At 44.5% G+C, this 25717-nt stretch overlaps 1 protein-coding gene across 2 annotated transcripts in view; it reads left to right on the plus strand.

Moving 5' to 3' along the window:
- The window catches only part of ZDHHC20 (zinc finger DHHC-type palmitoyltransferase 20), a 71566-nt gene that overhangs the window by 15451 nt on the left and 30398 nt on the right, over positions 1-25717 (plus strand). For both annotated transcript variants that reach the window (XM_059720531.1, XM_014600678.3), the window contains exons 2-5: positions 8905-8931; positions 18647-18741; positions 23312-23432; positions 25032-25101. In XM_059720531.1, coding sequence (XP_059576514.1) covers positions 18682-18741; positions 23312-23432; positions 25032-25101 — 251 coding nt within the window. In that variant the 5' untranslated portion in view covers positions 8905-8931; positions 18647-18681. The remainder of the gene's footprint in view (positions 1-8904; positions 8932-18646; positions 18742-23311; positions 23433-25031; positions 25102-25717) is intronic.

Raw genomic sequence — 25717 nt, forward strand, 5'->3', positions numbered from 1 at the left:
AATTTGTAAATTGTACATGGACAGATCCCCAAATCACGGCCAGATTTATAATCCTCTTGTTTGTTTCTTCGCAGAGATGCTACAATGATTGGTATTACATGAGTACTTGAAAGTTCAGTGTGTCTGATTGTCAGGAACTCCATTCTTTTGTCTTTCCCGCAACTAATAGAAATAGAATGGGGCAGTTTTATTTCTAGAAGCTTTCCGTAGTTTCATAGTAGCTAGGGTCAGGAGGGACCTGAACAGATCATCTAGCCTGACCCCCTGCCACAGGCAGGAATGAATGTTGGGTTCACAAGGCCCCAGACAGGAGATCGTCCAACCTCCTCTTGAATTTGCCCAAGGTAGGGGCGAGGACCACTTCCCTGGGAAGGTGGATCCAGATTTTGGCCACCCTAACTGTAAAATATTGCGTTCTGATCTCTAACCTGAACCTATTCTCCATCAGCTTATTACCATTGTTCCTTGTCACCCCAGGTTCCTTGTCACCTCCTCTTGCTGAGGCTGAACAGGTTCAGGTCCCTCAGTCTCTCCTCGTAGGGCCTGTCCTGCTGCCCTCTCATCAAGCGGGTGGCCCTCCTCTGAACCCTGTCCAGGCTGGCCACATCCCTTTTGAAGTGCGGCACCCAGTACTGGATGCAGTACTCCCAACTGCAGCCTGACCAAAGTCGCATAGAGGGGGGGAGTATCACCTCTCTGGACCAGCTTGAGATGCACCTTTGGATGCATGACAAGGTATGACTGGCCTTGCTGGCTGCGGTCTGGCATTGGCAGCTCACGTTCATCTTGGAGTCAATAATGACTCCAAGATCCCTTTCCGCCTCTGTGCTATCAAGAGGGGAACTCCGCAGCCTGTATGTATGCAGTGGATTCCTTCTCCCAAGGTGCAGCACCCTGCATTTATCTATGTTGAACCCCATCCTAGTCTCATCTGCCCACTTGTAGTCTGTCTAAATCTAGTTGCAGCCTCTCTCTCCCTTCAAGTGTGTCTACCTCGCCCTACATCTTAGTGTCATCAGCAAACTTGGACAGAGTGCTTTCCACCCCCTCGTCCAAATCGCTGATGAAGATGTTAAACATGCGGGCCCAAGGACCGAGCCCTGGGGTACCCCACTGCTCACATCTCGCCAGGTTGAGTACAACCCGTCCTTCACTACTCTCTGGGTGTGCCCCATCAGCCAATTTTTTACCCATCCAACTGCATAGGCATCAATGCCACAGTCACTTAATTTATTGATGAGGATGGGGTGAGAGACAGTGTCAAAGGCCTTCTTAAAGTCTGGAAAGACTACGTCCATGGTGACACCATCATCCAAGGATTTAGTTACTTGGTCATAAAAGGCAATCAGGTTGGTCAGGTAGGACCTGCCTTTGATGAACCCATGCTGATTGCCCCTGAGCATGATCTTCCCTGCTGCCCCCCCCACAAATGTGCTCCTTGATGATTCTCTCCAAGATCTTCTCGAGCACCAAGGTGAGGCTTACAGGCCTATAGTTACTTGGGTCCTCCTTCCTCCCTTTCTTGAAAATTGGGACTACATTCCTTTGCTAAGCAGCTCCATGCCTAAGTTTGGCATAGTTATGTTGTATCTAGCTGCAGTTAATGTAAATCGTTGTCTATTTGACGTTGATGCATTGCTGACCAACAGTCACTTGTGCTTGAATGTCAAGTGCTTGCACCAATCTAAAACTATAATAATAATAGTCATCATCTTTGGTATAAAAAAAAATCAGAAAAGCTCCTGTCCAGAAAATTACATGTAGTCCCCTTAATAGGAGATCCCAGTCTGTTCATTGGCTTGGATCTTATTTTCTAGGTCATCAGAAGTTCCACAGTATCAGTATACTAGGTCTCTTAAGAAGGGGTACTGTCTTTATGTTCTGCAGTTAGATTATAAGGGAGCTTCACCAATCCTGCATGTGAAGAAAACTCATTTCATGTGAGACTTACAGTTTGTCAAGGGGGGAAAGCCTTATTTTTGTAAGAGATGGGGGAAGTGTACAGTTGGAAGTGAGTCATTTTTTAACTATTATTACATAATTCAACGACAATATTCTTTTACCCATCCCTTTCTTAGATTGTCAAGTCTTCCACTGAGTGTAGATAACTGTGCTGTGTTAAAAACACAAAGTAACTCTGATAATAGTAATATAACTTTTAAAATTGAATATATTCAAAATGATAAAGTTGTTTGGGTTTTTGGTTTTTTTTTAAAAACCTTGATTCTTCTAACCTCTGAAATCTTTGTAAACAATAGAAAGTACAGAATCCTTCAAGAGAATGAAAATCAAACCTATAGTCTGATGAAGAGCCTATATAGTAGATGTATTTAGAATTTGGAAAAGTCACTGGAAGTAGTCATGGCCAGGATTTATATTCTTCTCTATTGGATGTGTCCAAATAACTTCACTAATATTTCAGGCTAGATACAGATGTTGCACATAATCCACACTAGATGATAGTATTTTGAACCAAGCTTGTAACAGTTCAGAAGTTTGGAGTGTTGCCCCAGGATTCCTTTTACCAGAGACCCCCTAAAGATTGATATAGCCCCTCATCCGATTTGGTATCAAGTGAACTTTGTGAGTAATCCTTAGGCTTATTACAAGGTAATTGTCCTTGCAATATGACCTGGCAAGTGGTTCCTTAGACGTTACAGCAGCGACCTTTGGTGGTACCAGCCTCAGATCCTCTGGTGGGTGGTGGGATGTTAGTTTCTGGGTTCCTTGTTACTCAAGCCAAGAATTCCAAGGCTGCTCCTGTCTCCCCAGGGCGGCAACACAAACACACACTGCCTCTTTGTTTGTCCACTACTTTTGTAACTTTCTCATCTGAAACTGTCCAATCCTCAAGTTTCTGGGCTTGCTCATCGGGGCTGCACATGGCGGCAGCAGCAGCTGCAGCCCCCCGGCTTGCTGCGCCAGACAATGTTTGCTGCTGCTGCCCACCCAGAGCTCGTGCGCTGGGCAACCCAGAGGCGGTGGTGGCAAACACTGCCCGACGTGGCAAGTGAGGGGGCAGCAGCTGCTGCCACTGTGCACAGCCCCAATGGGTGAGCCTGGAGTCAGTGCAGGGCCCAGGCTGGCTGTGGGGGTGGGTTACAAGCTGGTGCTGAGCGCAGGAAAAGTGACCCACCCCCTGCCCCGTGGCTGGCACCCCATGCTGCAGCTGCTTGCAGCCTGCGTGGAGCTGTTGTGCCTGCTCAGGACAGCTCCGCGCGGGCTGAGAGGCTGCAGCAGGGATTGCTGGCCATAGGGCAGGGGAGGGGCCGCTTTCCCCCATGCTCCACACCAGCTCCTTCCCTGCCAGTGAGCAAGGGGTTGGGGCTGCACGCTGCCCCCCGCCTGTACCGTGAGGCTGGGGGGCATTGGGAGTGAGCAGGTGCACGGGACTCACACCGATGTCCTGGGGTCAGTGCCAGCAGGGCCCAGAGCAGGGCAGCAGGAGTACAGGGTCCCGGTTGGCAGGGGCTCTATGGAGTCGGGCCAGCTCCCCCCTCTCCCTGCTCTGGGCCCCACCAGTGCTGGCCCTGGGACATTGGTCCCAAGATGGTGACCAGGGGGTGGGGCACCTGTCAAGGGGTGGGACTACCCATATGGCCCTCAACAGCTTGCCAAAACTGGGTAAGCAGCCCTCTACCTGAAATAATTGCCCACCCCTGCTGTAGCTGGATGTGACTCATGCTGGAACGTGACCCTTCCTGGGCTCTCATCTTATCTTCACAAGGTGGAGCTGAGCAGCTGTAGTGCCATGGGCAGCAGTGTGAGGCACCTGCCCCTGAAACTGCAAATTTGGTACAACTTCCTTCAAAAATCAAAAGACTAGCATAAGATATTGATGTCATAGCCCCACAGATCACCTCTAAATGGCTATTAAAATGAAAGTGAATAATCTGTGATCTCAATTCCTGTCTGCACATTTTAGTAATGATTTAATTACCAAATTATTAACTTGATAATTGGTAATACTATTTTTACTTGACTCCAAAATCAGGATGTTTTTTCCCTATTTAAGACGAGGGAAGCCCCTCATCTTGGATTTGAGTATGAAGTACCATAGGGTTAGAGCCAAAGCTGCATGGCCTGGCTCCTGTCCTCCATGCCTGGCACAAGGGGTAGGCAGCAGGGGTGAAAAAGTGATTGGAGGAGCAGGCACCTATGGATGTTATTGTGGGGAACTAACTTATCTGTTCAAGCCCATGTTAATGCATATGCATTGGAGAAAAAAAGTCTTGAATACATAGAACACTTGTGCAAGGTTCATGAAGTTTTGTGGGGGTCGGTTCTACAGACTATGCTGTTTAAAAACATTGCTTAGTCTGCTATATTTCCCTGGGGTGTCCCCCATTTCCTCATTAGGAATAATACTTGTACTGATTGTGTTTCCTTCTTGGTTCCTATTGGTACAAATACTGGGTTTTGAACTAGAAATGACTTCACCATAAAGGACTCCCTAACTTGTTCATGTAAGAGAATATCTTCTGGACAGTGTGCTTTTCAGTCACTTTACATTATTTGTTCTAGTCAAATAAACACATTAACATTGCTTTACCCATAATACAAACTGTGACTGTGTTTAGTAACAAAACAAGTCATAATGGTTCATACTGTGCAACTGTAATCTCACTTTTACCATGTTTAGAGTATAATGCATCTTATAAGGTCAGTCCCTGGGTGTGCTGCATTTCTGAAGCTCTCTGTGAGCTAAGAGAGCAGTACAGGTGGCAAGGCATTCCCACAAATTGGCTGTTTTGTGCAGCCCAAAAAATGCCTTGGTATGTGGGTTTGTTCGGTGGTGGCTTTTTTTTCTTTTCCACTTTCTGAAATCAAGGTTAAGCTGCAGTGAGAGAGGCTTCCCATCAACAGTTACCAAAGCCATCGTTGAATGCCTTTTGAGTTTGCTTGAAGCCTACCCAAAAGTTGTGACAGGAGTTCAAACAGTGATCGTTACAATTTGACTTCACAGAAATAAGTGATCCACTCTTGAAATACTTTCTGTAAGGAAAAGCAGGCACCCTACAGAATAGTAGACAGGTGTTGTGGGAGCTGCGTCCTGTCCTGGTAGTTCTTGCTCACTCGTGTTGCTAACAGTTCAAGGCCACACTTCCACGTATAATGTTACAATGAACTACACCACTGTTATGAACATTTTTTGCAGTGTATTATAAAAACCTGTCTGTCATTGCAGTGGATCTTGGGCAGAAGTTTTATAAACTCAGCAACTTGTTAAAGTAAATCTGTTCCAACTTGGCAAGTTGTACACTTCTGCCTGGGCTTCCTTTCAGCTGGCAATATATGTATTCAGCTCTTGCCCCTGCTAGTGTTGCATCAGAGATCCATCAGTATCTTGTTGGTCTCTGGCCAGCTGAGAGCACATCAGCTCGGTCTTCATGAAGTCATTCTTAAAAAAGCAGCTTGGTAGTGCCTGTGGATGAACGCAGTAGTAGATGATTTCTGGTTAGGAAATGGGTAGACAGAAAGAAAAGGTCACCGAGTTGTGGGTTTTAAAGGACTGGGAAGATATTTGGTGATTGGCTCTTTATAACTGCTGCCACTGCCAGCCCACTGTGTTATGATCACTGATCATCATCACATGAGTAAGTGTTTTCACATGTAGGTGAGTCAAGGGTTAACAGGAATTCCCAAGTTGTTCTTCAAGTTAAATAGAGAGATGTGCGTCAGCTGAACTCTAGAGCTGATTGTTTAATCCAGAAGAGTAAGGGCAGCAGTCTGGTGAAGGAACGCACTTGCATGTGCACATTAGTACTCCTCATGGGTAGGGAGGAGAAACTAACAGGAATGTAAAAGTTTACTCTTAAGGTGCCTTGGGGAGACCACACTGTTTCAAAGCCTGGGTTCCTTGGGGCCTGTCAGTGGTGCTTTGAAGAATACATACCACTAACATGTATACTCAAATCCAAGATAAGGTTTTCTTTTTCAGTCAGCATGTGGGGGGGGGAACCCCTCGTCTGGGATTTAGGCACCAGCCTGGGGCAGACAGCAGCTCAGCTATGGTTTCAGCTCTGGGCTCAGGCCAAAGCTTGGAGCCATCTCCTGCCTGCCCCAATCTGGGATGGCTCATCTGGCAGGGGAGGGGGCTCACAGCTGGGGGAGCACAGGGGAGACCATGGGGTATTGATGGTGTAAGAGAACAGGAGATACCCCTGTGTGTGGTTTGAGGGGAGTATGGCAGAGACTATGCAGCCTGTGCCCCTTACCTTCTGCTCAGGTCCCTCTAGCCCTGACTAGGCCTGGCCAAAAACTGCCACTGCTTTTCCCTGGCTGGGCTGGGCTCCAGAGCAGAGCTACAACAATAGGTAAGTTTGTAGGGGAAGAGGGGCAAGGGGAATGGGTATGTTGCCTTACCCCCACTGCTGCTGCTTTTTCTGCCACAGCAGCAGTGGGGGACAAACTTAAAATGGCCTTCCACTAATTAGATTGTATACATGGAAAATTATAACTGTGATAATTTTTCATGTATAGCATGTAATTGTTATTGGGGGGAGGTCATCTTAAATTCAGAGTTGTCCTGGATTTTCATAAATATGGTGTATCACACAAGGTCTTGTTTTTCCCACATCTTTATTTTTATTTGCATTTTTTCTGAATTCATCGCTTGCTAACGAGTTAGATGGATCCTACCTTGAGGATGATTCTACAGTTCAGTTACTGCACTGAGTAAAGATGTGTTACGTTCTTGTTTTAGTTCTCCTAACTGGTTTTCTGAGAGATACCTGGCAAACTACTTCTGTGTGCCTCAGAGAGTTTTCCTGGCCTTGCTGGGCTTTTGGAGGTACCTGGGTGCTGCTGTAGTAGTCGCTGGTATTGGACATGTGTTCGGAAGTCTCCTTTTGAAGCAGTGCAGTTTCTGAATGTCAGCTTCTAAGATAGCTCAGTTTCGGTATTCAAAAAAATAGAAGCCCAAAGTCATGAGTCGCTTATGAAAAATTTGATTTTTTTTTTTTCTTCTGATTAATTAGATCATTGTTCACCACTCTCTTCTACCTATGCAGGATTTTTTTCCCCTGTCCTGCATAAAAGAGGGATTTGTGAGTGTAAGGAGCAGTGTGGGCAAAAACAGAGACAAAAAATGGTGCGAGAGAGATTCAGGGCTGTGAACAGGCATTACATTTGTGTTGGGGAGTGGGGGAGCCTTTCTCCTGGTACAAAGAACTAATGCACCATTCAAGGAAGGAGGGAAACAGTCATTTTATACCTTGCTGTGGGCAGTTCTTGGTACGTAATAACTGGCATTAAGTCCTTTTGAATAAGTGTTTTTCTTTTTACTGCTTTATTTTGTTTTGTTCTTTGGCTTCATGTTGAGAGGAGAGAATTAGAGTTTGCAGCACAATGCAGGTGACTGCAGTGTAGTGTAGAGAGACTGAAGTTCACTTTAGTTAGCTCAGGTGCCATTAACAATTCATACACAGCAGCAAAGAGCTCAGCACAGGCTAATTTATCCTGCTACTTGGGTAGGTTTGCAGCCCACACTAAGCTCCATGGCACCAGTAGTAGCTTAGCCTTGATACCTGCACTATCTAGTAAAAGCTGTATTAGATATCTGTACACTACACTGCAGTCTTTTCTGTAACTGCAGTGTCACTTTAACTTTAGTCAGAGTTGCACAGTGATGTCAGCTAAATTATAGAAACCCAATGTGATCTTCAAGTCTCTGGAAACTTGCAAGATTTCTGTATCACTCTTTATGTATTTCATAAACCCTTTGCAAGATTGCAGTGTGAATTAGACTATAATTACTTCTGTGTCCATATCTTTTTTTTTTTTTTTTTTTTTAAACAAAGAGCTGGTAAAACATTGAAGACTTACTGTAGGAAACTGAGAATTTAATATAAAATGTGCTTTGAAGATGTTTGGCCTTCTGAATACAAAGGCATAAAGGGTGGGGAAAGGAAATTTGCACTGTAAACCAACCAAAGAATATGTTTTGAACTCTTCTGCTCTCAGCAAGAATGGAATGTAAATACTGTACATTTGCTTCCATTTGTGGTAATTTGACAGGATCTTGATTGCAGCTCTCTGAGCACAAATCTCTGCTCCTGTACATTTCCTTTTGCAGACAGTGCCTTACACTGGTGATTTAACAGTAAATTCCATGCAGTGGTCTAAGTAGGGATGGACAAGCAGGGCACCAGCTCCAGGTGCCAACTTAGGAGGGGCATCAGGATTGCCTCTCACCCTCTGGCAGCAGAAGTAGCCCTACAGCATTGCACTTGCAGTAGATTTAGCTAGATAGGGATAGAAATAAATAGATCTTGGAGATGCACAGGAGTAAGAACTGGTGAAACTTATTATCACTTCAATACCTGGGGTAGGGAAGAGAGACAAAAATAGCCTGCAGACTATTCAGTTGAGTGATGGGGAGGAAGATGATGTGATACCCAAGGTGACAGAGTTCCAAGATCTTAAGAAATAGATTGAATGCAACTAATATGGACATCTGCATGGGAACTTCTGTAAAGAACTTCATTATTATTTTTCACTCCCTCTCTACCTCCTGGTTTGGAGGCAGTGATTCATTTATGCTTTTCTAGAATTGATGCCAGTGGTAAATAAAGAAGCTGGGTGAATGCATACATCTTAATGTTGTTCAGAGAGTATAGTAGGTACATATCAGAAGGATAACCTTTAATTAGATCACAGTTAGCTTATGCATTGTGAATTTGGTTAAACCATGGAACCTGGGACTCATGAATTCTGTGTTAGACTCTGCTGCTGACTTAGATGTTAGGAGAAACAAGTGTTCTTATGTGGTACACAGGTGCATAACTTTTTATAAAAAATATTTCAGTGTGTGCGTATTTCACATAGCTCACTTCTAATAAAGCTTTTTGTTGCGGGGGGAAGATACAGATTTACTTACCATCTCTCTCTTTTTTCCCATAGTCACTATTACTTCAGCTGGAGAAAAAGGTAAGAAATACCTTCATCTTCAGATTATAAAAGTTGTAAGTAGGGAGGTCCCCTTTTTCCCTTTCTATAACCATTCAAGTATATCTGATGCATTGAAATTTAGTTCCATTTACCATGGCAATTTTTTGCATAAACTCTCCAGAATGAGCAGGTGGGCAAATAAAAGTGAAATGTGGGTAGAAATTATTGAGTTTTCAGTGTCATATGCTTGGGCCTGTCTTTGGAAAACAATTAATCTAATATTCATAATGTATCAGACATGTCTGTACTCTAGTGGGCAGTACTGTATAAATACCCAACTTAGTATAATTCAGCAAGTTTGATCAGATGCAACAAGCAACATTGCCCCAGTAGTCAGATAGGGGATTATTCAGCTCAATTTTTAAAATTTTAGTTTTGCTCACATAACTTCTAGCTCATTGGCAGTTCCTGCTTGGGAATACATGATGATGAACAGTCACTGTGCTGGTAATGGTGACCCATAAAGGTGTTTTTCTGGAGCTTGCAGCTTGATAGGTGGTGGGTGGGTTTGGGTAAGTGCCCTTTTCTCTACATAAACCTTTGAAAATTTTTCTCTGAAAAATTATTAGGCCAGATCATGACCATGAGTCACCAAGCTCCAGAAGTAGAAGCAGTATAACCATGTTGTGCAGCACTGTGCCTGGGCTACTTAGTTCCAGTTCCCAGGGGAGTTAATGAGCCTATACCAATGTGTATGACCTGTTTCCAGTTCTGCCGCTAGCTTGCTGTACCGCTGTTGGATGGCCTTGTCTTCTTATGCATCCCCCAGAAGATGTAGCTTCTAGGGGAGAGCTTATAGCTTGTTATTTGGTGGGGAGCATGAGAGAAACTCTAGCGTCTAGCAGGACCTTCATGGAATGCAGTGCCTGAAGGAATGATCTGGCTTTCTTTTCTAAATCTCCAAAACAAGCTGTGAGCTCCCTTGAGGCGAGAACTATCTCCTACTATGTGTTTATACAGCCCACCAGGTCCTCCAAGAGCTCCTGTACTAGTAATACTGTGTACAAAAATACTTTACTCTCCAAACCTTTCAGGATAGACCAGTCATGAGTTCCAGCAGATTTCCTTGGGTGATGGAATCATCAGCGGTGATCCTGGTTTCTTCTGTTTTTAAAAATCACAAATTCTCTGATGTTAAAACAAAAAACTACCACAACCAACAAATTCTATGAGTTAAAAAAACCCAAATCCACATTTTTTTTCCATGATTAAAAATTAAATGCTACTATATATGTAGGTATCAGTTTAACATAATGTTTATAGATATATTTACAGTAGAGGTGCACCAGTACATTAGTCCTATATCAGATCGGTACCGATATGAAGGAAATTGTCTATATTGGATATCAGCCCTATGGGGTCGATAATTTGGCCGATAAATGTCTGTGCTGTGCGCAGCTGCAGCGCAGCACGGAGCAGAGCCAGGAGCGTGAAGAGCTGCCTCCAGCTGGTAAGTTGGAAGGGGAGAGGGGGAAGGGGCGTGAAAAGGCAGATCAACACCCCCTGCTGAGGGAGGGGACAGGGGCATGCGCTGCTCAGCAAACACGGGACAGGCGCAGCTCATGGGGTGGGGGAAGCTCCTGATGCTGCTTGCACTCTGGGGTACTGGGGGGGGGGGCATGTGCCCCTGGATCTGTGCAGGGTGGAGCCACAGCTGGTGCTGCGCCAGGGTTTCTCTTGACTGGGGCTGGGCTCAGAGCAGGCTCTGGTGGTGCTGGAAAGAGGCTGCAGCCACCCCAAATTTTGCTGCAGCTCAGCCCCATGCCATTGTTCAGTGCAGCCTCAGCTTTTCCTGGCACTTGGGTGGAGGTGGGGCGTTCAGACGGGGCTGTGGTGGTGCGGGGCTGGGAGCAGAACTGCAGCAAAATTTGGGGTGGCTACAGCCTCCTACCAGCACTGCCAAAGCCTGCTCCAAGCCCAGCCCCCAGCAATCAAAGCCCCATGCAGCTCCAGCTACACCCTGCAGCTGCAGCCCGCCCCGTGCTGTGCAGATCCAGGGGCACAACCCCTCCTGGCCCACCATCCTGGGGTGCAAGCAGCAGCAGGAACCACTCCTCCTCCCCTCCCCCCCCCCCAACGAGCCATGGCTCTGTCCCACACCCCTCTGCCTCCCAGGGGCAGTGCCTGCCCCCTTCCTCACTGCGGGGGGGGGGGCATTGATCTGCCCCCTGTCCATGCTCATTCCCTCCCCCTTCCCATTCTACCTCACTGGACTTACTACCTGGAGGCAGCTGTATCAGGTATCAAATCAGATCTGTATCAGCCAATATGCCTCCTTAAATATTGGCTATCAGTATTGACCCCCACAATCTGTATCGGTGCACTCCTAATTTACAGTTTTAAAGCAATTTGGAAGCCTCCCAGTTCTTCAGTCGTTATAATTTAAATAAATTCTACATACCTGTAAATTTTGGCATTTAATTTTGGTTTTCTTGTCATGGAAAATCAGAGCTCCCCCTGTCCCTTTGGCTCACCAGGATGAGGGTCCAGCTGCAGCTGTGTCCCCCTCTCCCCCACTGCTTTGTGGCGCTGAGGAGACCTGATATGCCAATGCCCTGCTGCTGCTATTTCCCCTCACTTCCAACCCACAGCCCCCTGGCCCTGACGGTGCCCCCTGCCCTGCCAGAGGGGGCCCCCAGATGCCTGCCTAACTCCCTCCCCCCCTCATTATGGGGGCCTCAGTCCCTCTCCCCTCTAGACTTACTTGCAGGGAGCTGCTGTCCACAGCACCTGGCTGCCATGTGCCCTCCCCTCACTCTTTCCCCGCCCCCCCCCCCCCAATATCCCCTTGTAGGCTGGAACTCTGCCAACCTGCAAGGGGAAACCTGTTGTTTCCCACATTTTTCTCCTTAAAAAGAGAAAATTCTCGTTTTTCTCCTTAAAATGAAAAAAATCCTCTTTTTCTGTGGAGAACAGAAAACCCGGATCCCTGATCAGTGTAGTGGAGACAGATGTTCCAGTTGAAACCAGTTCAGTGAACAGGACAGGTTGGCTTGGAACCTTATTCCTCTGTGCCTGGCTATTGGTGATGTACAGCCAATAGGAGGGTGGGCATAGTAGGGATTTTTACGGTCATACTTTTCCTTCTGATTCAAAGCACTTCACAAGTAATTCACATATTAATTCACATTATTTTCCAGCACTTGGAGCTGTATCTTGAATGAGAGCAGCAGCAGTTAGGGAGTGAAATAAAATGTAGGTTGTGTCATTTTTTGTGTCTTTTTCTGGAAAAAGTAAGAGCCATATACAAAGTAGATCGGGAGAATTATTTTTGGGCTTATTTTAAAAACCGCTTACATGGGAAAGTGAATTCCATGGAGTTTATGTAACTCAAAAACAATGAAGAACAGTATAAACCCATACATTTTTTTAAAAACTGCCGAAGCAGATCTGATTTGTGTAGCGATACTCACTTTAAGATCTTAATACAAAGTTAGATACCTCTTTGAACTTTGTAGCCCTTGTTTACTTTTTGTCTTCTTGCCTCAGTAGAATTGAGTCCTCTAGTAGCTCTCCTTTATGTAAGATTGTAATGGACATAAACAAAATGTGTATGTCTTTAAACGTATATTTTTGTTTCATATTTCAAATGCAGGTTCAACCCATATTACAATTGACCTTGGTTATAATTTTCTATTTTAATTTAGTAGTGATTTCATTATATTAATTCCCTTTCTTTTCATTTTTAAGATATATTTCTCTTAGAATGTAAAAATTAAGTTAGCCCTAATAGTCTCTCTTAAAGAAGTGTTAAATATTTTAAATGATAATGTTAATGTTCTTATAGATACTGGAACTGCTCCATATTAAATATAACTGAACTGTAATTCTTTTTTTTTTGACGTTGTTTTTCTTATACATTTGGAACTGATGTACTACCACACAAAACCTTTAGGCTATAATCTTGCAGGGAGAGAGTTCTAATGACAACCACAAGATCAAATACACAGTGGTGTTTTCAGTGTCTAAGGGAGTATCTTGGCATGTATGTGTATTTAATCTAGCTGCCCTCTAAGTAGATCTGAAGATTATCACAAGAAGTTAAGAAAACTGTTTATTCATTAAATGGAAAGTGTGCTTCTGTTCCCCAGCATGTCTGTTTTCCTGAAAAAATCAGTCTTAGATAAATGTTAAGTATTACACTTTGACCTTGATACAGTAGGAGCTCTCATGGATTTTTCCCTAGGGTCCTCTTCTTTTAACCTCTAATGGATCCTTTGGAAGACTGTGCAAGACCCTCTCCTCCTTAAAGCACTGTGCCTTTGCTGTACAGTCAGTATCTGCTAAACTATCAAATGAAGTCTAAACAGGGGCGCTTTATACATTTCTCTTCCAAATGCCATCTTGCTTTCCCTAAACTGCTTAGTTTGCCAGTATATATCTAGTTGGTTTTTTTTACTGTTACGGAGAGCAGGAACTTCAGCATTGGATATAGAAAAATAACACCACCAGTCAGTTTAATTAGCTGCCAAGTCTTATCACAGTGGCATTTTCTTGGGACTTATTTGCACGACTTTGTTCATTACGTCATGTATTTAATTGTCTTCTCACAGTGGCCCCTTGCAATCAACGTTCTTGTTGGCGTTGTGTATCTAATTGTCTCCTCACTATAGCCTCCTCTTGGGATTCATTTGCACAGCTCTCTTGATGTCTCGTCACGTCCAATTGCCTTCTTCATGTAGCTTGGTCCTCAGGACTTAGTCCGTCCGTCTGCATCTGTCTGTGAGTCTCTCTCTGTCTGTAATGCTCTTTAAGGGTGCTGGGAAGGGCACAGGGAGGGCCAGCTGAGGAGAAACGGGAGCCAATCTCCTGGCTACTGTGAGGCTACTTTCTTGATGGCATTGTGCATCTAACTGTCTTCTCACAGTAGCCAGGAGGCCAGCTCCTGCTTTTCCTCAGCTGGTCCCTCCCTCTGCCCTCCCTGTTGGTGTCCCGGCACCCTTAAAGAGCATTACGGACAGACGGATTAAGGCTCGCTTGCTCGCTGTCTCTCTCATCAAGGATGGGGGGTGGGGACAGAACCGCCTGCCCCCCCTCCCTCTCGAGGCCCACTGTCCCCTTCCCTGCCTCAGCAGCGGGTGGAGCGGGCCAGGGCCCGAGGTTAGGGAGAAGCTGGGCCACCACGGAGGGGAGGAGTGGACCCAGACCGGAGGGAGGAAGGAGGCTTGCTCTTCCCCTCCCCCAGCTGGTGTTGTGTTGGGCCGGGCCCGCTGCTTCTCCCACCACCGCTGCAGCAGCCTGGCTGCCTCCCCACTTGGGCACACTCTTCCCCTCCCCCCACTGCTGCCGCCATGGTGCGCCCCCTCCTCCCCCACTCGCGTCCGGCCCACTCCTCTGCCCACTGCATCGGCCCTGCAGACAGTGACGACACAAGCAGGGAGGGGCGGTGGCCTCTCCGGTGGCCTATCCCAACCCTGCTTCCCCACCTGTGCTGCCACCGTCGCATCCAAGGAGCAGCGGGGGTGCAAGGCCAGCTCTGGTGGCCTTGCCCCCCTTCCTCCCCCGTCCACTCCATCATCGCCACGTGCAGGGCAGGGGGGGCTTGCCTCGCCCCCCCATTCTGTCTGCTCTGTTGCCACCACCTCCAGGGTTTTGCCCCCCTGTGCTGGTCTCACCCCCCCCTCAATCCATCCCATGCCCCCACCATTATGGCGGCGCATCACCACCTTCTGTCCAAACACTTCTTGGCACTCTGGCTTTTTGTCAACCAATCAGAATGCAAATAAAGTGTTATGGACAGACAGACCGACACATTCTTTCTCGTTCTTTGTCTGGTTTGAATGTAAAAGAAAATAAATGGTACAAATATGCACCAGCTGGTTTCTACTGTACATCAAGATGGTTCAGGATTCTTTAAAGGGTGCCTGCAAGAGTTCTGTTGCCACTGCTCCAAGAGGTTGTGCAGAATGGAGGGGGAAACTATTAAAACTGGTGTCTTCCCCTCCCCCTTCTCTCCTTTCTTAAGTCACCTTCCTTCTGCTTGGCAGAATACCTTGCTCAATTGCAGTAACAAAAGTAACAAGGTAGGCAGGAACAAAATTAAGAGGCTGTTCTGGGACCCATGGTTGGACACTGATCTTCTGGATAATTAATTGAAAGGCCTCTGCTTCCCTTGAGGAGTCCTCAAGTAGCAACAGAGAGCTTGCCTTCTGCTCCAGTGTTGATGATCTCCTCTTCAGACTTCTTCACCATTTTGTTGTCTTAAATAGTGCAAGAACTCCTAGATTTCTTTGAAAACTGTCTTTTTCCATTAGGTACTGGCAACAAAGCTAGCTTCTTGGCCTTTTGGCTAAGATCAAGTCTAGTAGTTATCATTTGCATTTCAGTGGTTCTAGGTTAGACCCTCAGTAGGACCCCAGGCTCCATTTTTCTAGTTAGTGTTTGTGCCAGATAGTCTCAGATGAGGTTGCATTCTGGGGGTAACTTTTCTGAATTCTCTTAACTCCCAATTAAAAATATTTAGATCAGGTGGGTGCTGGGAGGGCAGGACCTACCACTTCCTCTTTACCAATCCTTACTACTCTATCTCATCCCCATTCTCTGAGTTTCCCCTGCTGTCTTACCTCAATATGACTACTTTCATTAACCCACTTTCCTGGAATTTTTATAGTTTATTCATGTTCTGTGTAAGCCAGGGGCGGGGAAAGTCTGGCTGGCAGTATACTCCATTTTCAAGCAGTTCCTGCCCATGTGGCTGGGGCCAGCTTCCATGGAGACTCCAGAGCAGCTGCACTGTGATGGCATGGGCCAGGGTTTCCATGGAGACCAGCCCCAGCAGTACTGGCAGGCAGCAGTGGTGCCAACCTCTTCCTGGTGGGGGGCGCTGAGTGGGGAGCTGTACTTCAGGCAGGAGTGGGGCAGGCTTAGCTACAGAGAATTTTGCCTGCAAGGAATTTTGGGATGGCTATACCCCCCCCCCCCCCATCCCCGCTAGTGCTGTCCCTGCTGGCAGGGCACGTGGCAGGGTGCAGAGCTGCTCTCCGGAACCTGGCTAGGATCTTGCGGTGGTGACAGCATGGTCTGGACCTGGGGCAGAGCCACTATCTGCAGCCTGCATGCATCAGTCAGGGGCATACAGGCTGCAGATGGGGGCTCTGCCCCAGCTCTAGACCACGCTGTCACTGCTGCAAGATCCCAGCTGGGCTCTGGAGCAGCTCCACGCCCTGCCACACACCCTGCCAATGCTGCTGGGGCCGGTCTCCATGGAAACCCTGGCCTTGCGCTGTCACAGCATGGCTGCTGCTGGAGTCTCCATGGAAACCAGGCCCAGCCACACAGGCAGGGGCTGCTAGGAAATGGAATCCAGCTACTGGCCAGATCTGCCATTTTGCCCACCTCTGATCTAAGCCTATGTTGTAAGCTAGTCGGAGAAGGCCATCTCTTGCTGTATAGTGCCTAGCACACTGAGGCGTTTCATAGTTTTATAGTTGTTAGAGTTTGAAGTGACCTCAATAGATCATCAAGTCTGACCCCCTGACCTGGGCAGGAAAGCGTACTGGGGTCAGATGACCCCAATCAGGTGCTTGTCTAGTCTCCTTTTAAAGACCCCCAGGGTAGGGGAGAGCACCACCTTCCTTGGAAGCCCATTCCAGATTCTGGCAACCCTTACCGTAAAGAAGTTCTTCCTGATGTCCAACCTAAATCTCCTCTCTGTCAGATGTTTCATGTTCATATAACAGAGTTACAGGTTTTAGGGCACCACATACAAGGCTTTTTTCTGCTTGTCTCTGTCCCTTGGCAGTAAGGTGGTTTCATTGTTCCTCTTTTAGGCAGAAAGGGCAATGGATAAGGGCAGAAGGACTCTACAAGGAAAAAGCTTAGGAAGAGTCAAATCCATGAGAGCTCAAATCAGGTTAATGTTGTCATTGTGAGAAAAAGACAAAGAAGGCCAGGAGGGAATAAGCTTGCTTGCTTTATTCAAAGGTGGTAGAAACTACAACCTTAAGGTCAACATCATGCCATTCCTGAAACATTAAATATAACTTCTTTAAAGATCTTTGTATAGCTATGCACAGAAATAGGTCAAGTTTTCCCCTTCAAGGAACAGAAGGTGATGTAAATATTTTATGTTCCTTCCTTTTTAGGAGACCTGTTGCCTGACACCACACAGCTGTTTCCGCCTACTGTTAAGAGGAAACAACTGGCAGGAAATGGGGACAGGAGGGAACTTCTTGGGTCATAGATTCAGACCCTTGCTGTCACAAGCAACTGCGTCATATAAGGCCATTTGTAAACTGATCGCACTCCATCTTAAAATTAGCTTCGTTTTTATTCACACTCCTCCTTTTGGAAGGCTCTTATAGAACTTTGTTCTTCTGGTTATAAAGCTCATTTTCAGATAAAAGTTTATTCATAACCAGTTTATACCTGTTTGTTCTTGTGCCACCAGTCTACTTTAGCTTTCCTCCTTCCTTGACACTTTCATGATATGCCGAGTAGTCATATTCTCCCATAGACATAATTTTGCTAAATTAAGCAAGTCTATCCTTGTAAGAAAAGCTGTCCATTCCCCTAACCACCATAACAGTCCTTCTTTGCATCTGTTCCAGCCTGAGTTCATGATTCTTGACCATAGATTACCAGTTGCGCACATATAACAGAGCTACACCTCTTCTTTTTATGTCAGTCCCATTTACTCTTCAGTATAGGTTTGACAGTGCTGAGTCTAGCTTGCTCCCCTACCAGTGAGGCATGAGCCTGCTATGGGAGTAACAACACCTTTTTAAATTACAGATATTCTTTTTTTGATTTGGCAGCTGGAAAACAGAATGACCACACAGTTACATGAAAGAAAAATGATAAAAGTAAAAGTTCTTATTTGGATATGCTCCTAGAGATATGAAATGTTACATCAAGAAGTCCCATTAGATCAAGTCACCAACATTTTATAAAGAGCCTTTCCAAGATGGGAACAGACAGGGAACCTGTTATATTAAAGTGTAGTAAAATTCATGTGTGGTAAACATTCTTTGTAGATTGAATGTAGGACAGCATTTTTTGTTTCTTTTGCTTCAGCACATAGCGTCAGCTCCACTAGAAATAAAATATCATTTATGATACTGACATGTCTAACATAACTTTTCTTAGTATGATGCCTACAGTATAAGATGCTTTTTCACTTGCTGACAAATTAAATATACTGTACGTTAGGAACACAGTCCAACTGACACTTGCTCTTAGCACAGATCTCAAAGATGATGATTTAAGTGTGTACTTTTAATGTAGATTTAATTTTGGGACATGGGAAAGTGGTGGAGAAGGGTGTTAATCTGGCCATGGCAGATGCACCATAGGCTTTCATTTAAGTGGCCTGATTCAGTGTGCATATTTCTTTAAGTGGTGGGTTGGTGCAGTCAACAAGCAGTGTTATACCTGATGACTCAGGTGTTTAAAAAAAATGTGGGAGTCTGTTTGGGAGATCACTTCAAGACCAAGTTCTTAATCATCATAATTTTAATGTAACCTATGCCATATGGATCATATCATGTGGCCTGTGAAGTGGATTTAAGTAGACACTCATGATCAGTGCTAATTCTGTTCTGGATGAAATTAAAGTTTCTTTGAAATTGATCTTACTGGCTCCCTGAAGAAAAATAGCTTGTCTGCACCAAAAATCATTGCTTTTTATGTTTTACTTCTTGCTCTCTTCAGCTGTTCTCACTGAAATCTTATTTGTATTTTATTTTTATTGCAGTTGTCTACCTTGTGGTTTTTCATCTGTCGTTTGTCATGTTTGTATGGTCCTATTGGAAGACAATTTTTACACCTCCCGCTTCCCCCTCCAATGAGGTAAATTTGTCAGAAAAATGTCAATGCTTTTATAAACAGGTCAACTGTTGTTAGTAGCGACACTTGTTTAAAATGCAGCGTATTCACCTTTCTGTTCTCATTAACTAAAATAGTGGAGCATGTTGTCATACCATCGATGTGTTTCATCAAATTACTTTTTGAAACCATTGTCTCATTTACAACCCAGTAGCATTTCTGCAGTTTGAATGTATGTAGTTGTTAACTGGCAACAAGTCTGACAGCATTTGAACATCTATGCTTGAATAATATGATATGTAAGTATTTGTAATGGTGCTCTACTGTTTTGTAATAGGGCGATTTCATTTGGTATTTTAGAATAAATAAAGCATAATATAGTAGCTCAAATTCAGTGATTCAATTTGTATGCATTTCCATGTAGTTCTGCACTCAAACCTTCTGAATGACCTTTTTGGGTAAGAAAATGTGTACAGTATGCACCCAGATCTTTAAGAGAACTGAAATGCCTAATATAAGCCTATTGATTAGGAACTAGAGCATTTAGTAGTTAATAGTAATTTGTATATGTAAAGATGAACAGTAATATGTTACTACTGTAAAAATGCTAGCTTTATTGAAAGGTAATTAATAATAGTATCTAAAAGGGTTCAGTTAGATGGAGTAGTCTGACATGATGGTTTTCCTCCTGTTCTTCTTTTGTAGGAATTTTTAAACTGGTTAAACAAACTTGTGGCGGGGTATTTTTGGTGGGGCTGACTTTTTCTAAATACTTACTTTTAGCATGAACCAGACTTTTATGCCTGAAAACTTGCTGGTAGTGAAACAGTAAAATACTTTTTCTGTTACGATGTACAAGTATATTCCTGAAAACTAAACTATGGCTGGGAAGAGAACCAAAGTAAGGTTCTGCTGTGTAACTGAGCAAAAGTACTGACTGGTTGAGAGATGATTTTACAGCGAGCTAAGTGTTGGGAGTGATGTTTGGCTTAATTGAATCTGTTTTCTATGATAATGATGAAGCAGTTGGCATGGCTGGTAGATTGTCAGTTGAACTAATATATTGCTCCGAGAATGGGCAAACTGCATAAACTTCTGTAAGCATCAGTCTATGTTATATTTTTTGCTGTCTGCTTGGACACCTCAGTAATAAAAACTAGGCCTGTGCAAAATTTCAATGGGTGTTTCGTTTCAAAGCTGTTTCAATGCGTTTCAAGCTCAAAACAGCAAAATTGAAATGTAATGAAAGGCTCCAGAACAGCTTTGAAATTAAACAAGGACACTTAAAGTATTTCAAAGCCGGGCTTGCTTGCAGATAAACAAAAACTAAGGAGAGGGAAGGGGAAGAGGGGGGAAGGACTGCTCTGATATTGACATCTAGCTCCCAGTTCGATTCCCCAGCTCTCTGATCATTCCCCCAGCTCTTTCTGGGGGGCATGCAGGGTTTCAGCAGGCTGCTGCTGCTGCAGGCCGGGGCCAGCGGCAGTCACTTGGTGCAGCCTGCGCCAAGTGACAGGAAGACTGTGGTGCTGCTGCTGGCTCGAGCCTGCAGCGGTAGCCTGCTGAAACCCAGCGTGCAGATCCGGGGGCCCTGCCCCCCCCCCCCCCCGGAAAAGCTGGGGGAAACCATCAGAGAGCTGGGGAATTGAGCCGGGGGCTGCGGGAGTTTAGGTCCCTGACCATTCCCCCAGTTTGATTCCCCAGCTTCCCAATCTTTCCCCCAGCTCCTTGATCGCTTCCCCCAGCTATTCCTGCAGGGCATGGGCCCCCAGATGATGCAGGATAACAGCAGGCTGCTGCTGCCAGCTGGGGATGGTGGCAGCTCTGGGCTATTTCCCCAGGTGGCAGCCTGCTGCAACCCTGCCTGCAGATCTGGGGGCCCATGCCCCCCCTGCCCCCCCCTCCCCCGGGGGAAGAGCTGGGGGAATGATCAGTGCTGGAGAAACAAACTGGGAGCTCCAGCTGACAGAAGGATCTGCTTCAGCTCCACGACAGTGCGCAGCACCCTGCCGAGCCACGCTGCACCCGTGCCATGGGGAAGCTGCCATGCAGGGGGGCGGGAGGGTGATCCCTGCGCTGCGCAGGGAGGTTCTGCCACAAGTGCCTAGAGGCCGCAATCGCCACTGCCTGAGTTGGTGAGTGTGGGGCTTTTTTTAAAGCTCCACACTCACCAGCTATGGAGCATGTGGAAGACAGCATGCTGCCGCTGCCAGCGTGAGCCAGTGCCAGCACCCAAGTCTGCCTGGTGCAGTCTATGCTGAGCACTGGGAAAAACCCAGTGCTGGCACTGGCCCCAACCGGCAGTGGCAGCCTGCTGTCATCCCGCACGCAGATCTGGGGGCCTGTGCCCCGTGGGAGGGCTGCAGGGCTGTGCCAGACTACTCCCAGGAGGAGCGGGCCCCTGGATCTGCATGTGGGATGACAGCATGCTGGTGTTGCCGGCAAGCAATACAAGTTTTGCCTTGAACAGTTTGAGATGCAGAAACCCCTGCACCTGTCTCCTTGAAACTTGGCAGGCTTCGTGCCCTTAAAAGAGGCATGAATTCTGCAATTTTCCTCTGAACCAGGCAAGAAATGACAAAGTTAGGCATTTTTGTGATTTCCCCATTCTAGCCTATAGGCGAAACGCATCAAAACAGTTTTGACGAAATGAAACGGAACAGTGCTTTGAAACAGTGAAACACTGTCCCTTTGAAATGGCAAAACAAAAGTCGAAATGAAACGGTAGGGCTGTTTTGCATAGCCCTAATAGAAACCTTCTGCCTACTGGCACCTATGTTCTAACTAACTGCAGTATAAGTGGCAACGAAGTCTCAACTTCTAGAGGCATGCAATTAAGAGAGACCTTGCCAATTTTAATTGAGGAAAAATTAGGTCTCAGTTGTAAGTTATACCTATGTTTTTATGCATGACTTTTACTGGAAAGCCAGCTTCCTCCACAGTCTTCTTTCTGCCTCTGTCTGTCACTTATGTTCATGCAAGAGGGCATGTAACGTTCTCTGAACTGTTTCAAATCTGATTTAATGTTTTTCCATTGCATAAGAATTCAAATATATGCATTTTGGTCATTTAAATTATCCATTCTTGTAAAATAAGTGGCATCCTGTAATCTTACTACTGTACTAAAAAAAAAAAGCTCACCGCTGTTCTTGTCCTACTGTAAATCCATACACAGTTGTAATAAGGAAGAACCGTCAACATTATGTGAGATTCTAAGGATAGGAAACAAAGGGACTCTTTCTGTTACTAGTTTCATTGAGAGTTACTGGAACCTTGTGTGGAATGTAGATAGCGTTTTGTTGATCTGTAACTTTGGATGCCTATGAACATAATGGGTTATGTCCAGAGAGACCACAGTTAGGGAACATATTTTGAAACTTCAGTTTTCAGAGTTTAAGGAGTAATACAAGAAGGCAACAAGAATGTCTTCCTCTCCCTATGGTAAAAAGAAAAGTGAAATTACCTCCATTTGACCCCACTATTACCCAGCCAACCACTGAGACTCCAAAGAAAATGGAGAATTGCAGGAAAATGCATACAAACTAATCATTCAGAGATAATTGGAGGTAAAGTGGCTAAAATGATCAAAACTGCCAATGCTTCCAAGACAGCATCTTTCCTTTGCTGTATGGACATGAGGGTATTTTAACAGTGAGCGCACACAGCCAAAACAAGACTGCCTTCAGGTGGTTCTTGCCAGAAGCTCAAAGTTTAGAAGTATGTTGCACAGTTCAGAACAAAGAACATTGTGGGCCATCAGTCGCCCTGTTGGACCTGATTTGAACACCATGGGACATAGTGTTGAAATGTATAATATTAGTGAGTGTTAAAAAGTCTGTTTCGTAAGTGATTACAAATTCTCCAGATTTATTCTGGTAAAGCTGGTAAATTCTGGTAAATTCAATGAGGCCTTAAGCATGGCTCTTTTTTTTTTTTTTTACTTTATGCAAGCTTTGTAATTCTTCCTAAGAGCTATGTTGAGACGTCACTGAAGTCAATCCCTTGGTATTAGCTGATGGAGCTTGAGACCATCACTGGTCTTATTATATGTGCCAGCCATATCCATTCAGCTGAGTTGCAGCTATGAAAATATAAGCGTTTTTCCCAACTTTTAGAAAATATTTCTTATTCCTTCTGGACCTTCTCCCCCAACAGGTTAGAGATGGCACAGCAGCCATGGAGCCTGACTCCTCTTTGCAGCAGCAAGTAGTTCTTGCAAAGCCCTCTGAAGTGAGAGATTCATAAACATCACTAGGAAGAGATTAAATGTATGGCTTTATAAAACTCCCATCTAGTACAAAATGAAGTCATGTAATTTCTTCTTTGCAAAGGGAAATTGAGTAGCTGTAACTAGGGAAAATTCAAACATTATAAAAGCTCAGGTACACAGAGCCAATCCATGTATTTTCAGAATATGTGGAATATGATTCTTGTTTGACCTTATATTACTTACTACCCATAACACCGTGTTTGGGAACATTATAAGCAGATGTTACTGCCTCGTTAAAGGTGAAGCATTTAAAATGTATATTTTAGCTGTGAGATTAAAATCAAAACAAATCTTCATCCTTTTTTTTTGTTTGTTTGTTTGCAGTTTTGTTTGTCAAAAGCTGATAAAGAACAATATGAAAGAGAAGAGAGACCAGAATCCCAGCAAGAAATTTTGCGAAGAGCTGCTAAAGACTTGCCTATCTATACCACAACAGCATCAAGGGGTGAGGTGCACAAAAAATTGTGAATCTAATTCAGTAAAACTTATTGATGCTGTGTCAACCATCTGCTAAACAAATACTGAAAGGCCATAACTTCATATTTCCTGATGAGATGCCAGAGTTCTTTGTCTGTGAATCTTAATAAATAGAATAATTTTCTTGAAAACATCCTTCTTCAATAACAAATTTATCATGAAAATATTTACATTGCCATCTGCCTGCCATAATGTTAAATAGATTAAAGAAACAGGGTAGGAAGGCTGAATTTTAATCTCTATTTTTATTCAATCCCAATTATAGAAAACATAGTTAAGGCTTGTATTTATTTTCGCTACAGTGTTTTATCTGGGAGTAGAGAAGCTAAAGAATTAGTGAATTCTGCTTCTACTATGAACCATAATTCTCTGTACAGAGTTGTTTGGAAAGTTAATATGAAAAGTAAATACAAAAATAGTTGAAGGATCATAAAGAGTGATTATTAAACATCATTGCTTAGATTCTCTGAAAACATAAGAATATGAATGACTTCCTCTGATGTCTGAATATACTACTGCTAAGTTTTTATAAATACTCCAGTACCCTAAAGCTAGTAGTATTGAAGGTTTATCCAAGGATCTGAGATTTAATTTAGGTAGAACATTTTGTAACTTTTAACATTTCCTGTAGGAAGTCATATTCAGTTTTGCCTTGAAGAAATGCATCGTTTTAACTTGGAACTGAGTCCAGGAAGCACTGTTTTCCTCCTTGTTTCCAGCTGCTTTCATTGGGAAGAGCCTATTTAAAAACAACTGGGAGGAGGAGAAGCCAGCTGAAGTATCTGAGTAGAGGGCTACTAGAGAGTAGGAAAGTAAAATGCTTACCTTCAAAGAGAGAGATGTGATGCCCCTGGAGAAAGGAATAAAAATGTTGGGCAGTATGTCAAGAGCCGCATGGGGACTAGGTATCTTGGTAACTTGTCCAAAAAAGAAGAAACCAAGCATCAGGGAAGCATGTGCTAGAGGAAGAGCTCAACCTTTCAGCCCTGTGGGCCAGATGAGTGGTGCAGGAGCAGTCTGTGGGCCATATCACTTGTGGTGTTGGCACCAGGATTGGGCCCTGTGTGCCTGATGTACAGTGCCCAGTCATCTATCCAGCTCTGGGGGGGGGGGGGGGCATGGATCCTGAAATCTGGCAGCAGAGAAATAGCAGTTAATGCTGCCACCACTTCCTGTGCCAAATTTTTGGACCCACGGGCAGCATGGTGGACTAGATAATTTGGCTCTGTGAACCAGGTCTGGCCCACAGGCTGGTGGTTGAGCACCCCTCTGCTAGAGAACCATGGAAGTGGGGGAACAGAACACATTGAACAAAAAACAAAAGAATAAAATATTGCAATGGATAAAGCTAAGTCTACTATTACATTTTTTCCCCTTTGGACTGTTGTTGCCATAGCATTCTGATACGATTCAGAGTGGGCAGGTCCAACAAAGGGAGAAGGAGATGTCTTTTGAGACCATCTCTTTTAAGATGAATTTCTGCTATGAAACAATAGAGAATTTGATGTGTGTAATTTACCTTTACAAAGAACTATTTAATAAATTGACTTTTAAAATTTGAACACAGCCATCAGATATTGTGATCGATGCCAACTCATCAAACCTGATCGCTGTCACCACTGTTCTGCATGTGATGTGTAAGTAATTGTGGTCTCCTGTTTGAATTCTTATTTCATAACTGTTTTAATTCTTATTTTTTCACTGTGTGCCAGTCTGCATAATGGTAGGTCTACAGTCTCGTCTATCTACCGGATCTCAGAGCCGGGTTTCATGTAAGTGGTGAAAATCTCCATTACCTATACCGGAACTGCAACAGTTCTAGTAAATATGAAGCCTTACGGAGCATAGAAGTTAGGGCAGAATTTTTTGTAAAACACATTCATTCTAAAAGATCTTATTTGAGTGGAGGAAGTCCAGTCTGTGGTAGAAGTGCTACCAGAAGTTTCTGTTGTATAACTGAGTGCTAGTCTGCTTCTGTTCTAGTCACGCTTGCGTATGCTATAGGAGTTACAATGTTGTTTTAGGAGAGTTACAGTATAATTGAAGATCTTCATTGCTTCAGAGATCTCTATTATCTAGATGACTCCTGCTGCACCAAGAAAATCTATGTTGTAGGCTACTGAAGACTGGGGAAACTGTAAAATAGACTTCAGAAGCTAAACTTGGGAAAATTCTGATTAAGAAACCTGGTGAACATTGCATGTCAGTCTTGCAGCTAATATGAAGCATAGTGAGAAACCTGATGAATGCACG

Source organism: Alligator mississippiensis, chromosome 1, assembly GCF_030867095.1.
Source record: "Alligator mississippiensis isolate rAllMis1 chromosome 1, rAllMis1, whole genome shotgun sequence".
In the NCBI taxonomy this organism is placed as follows: domain Eukaryota; kingdom Metazoa; phylum Chordata; order Crocodylia; family Alligatoridae; genus Alligator; species Alligator mississippiensis.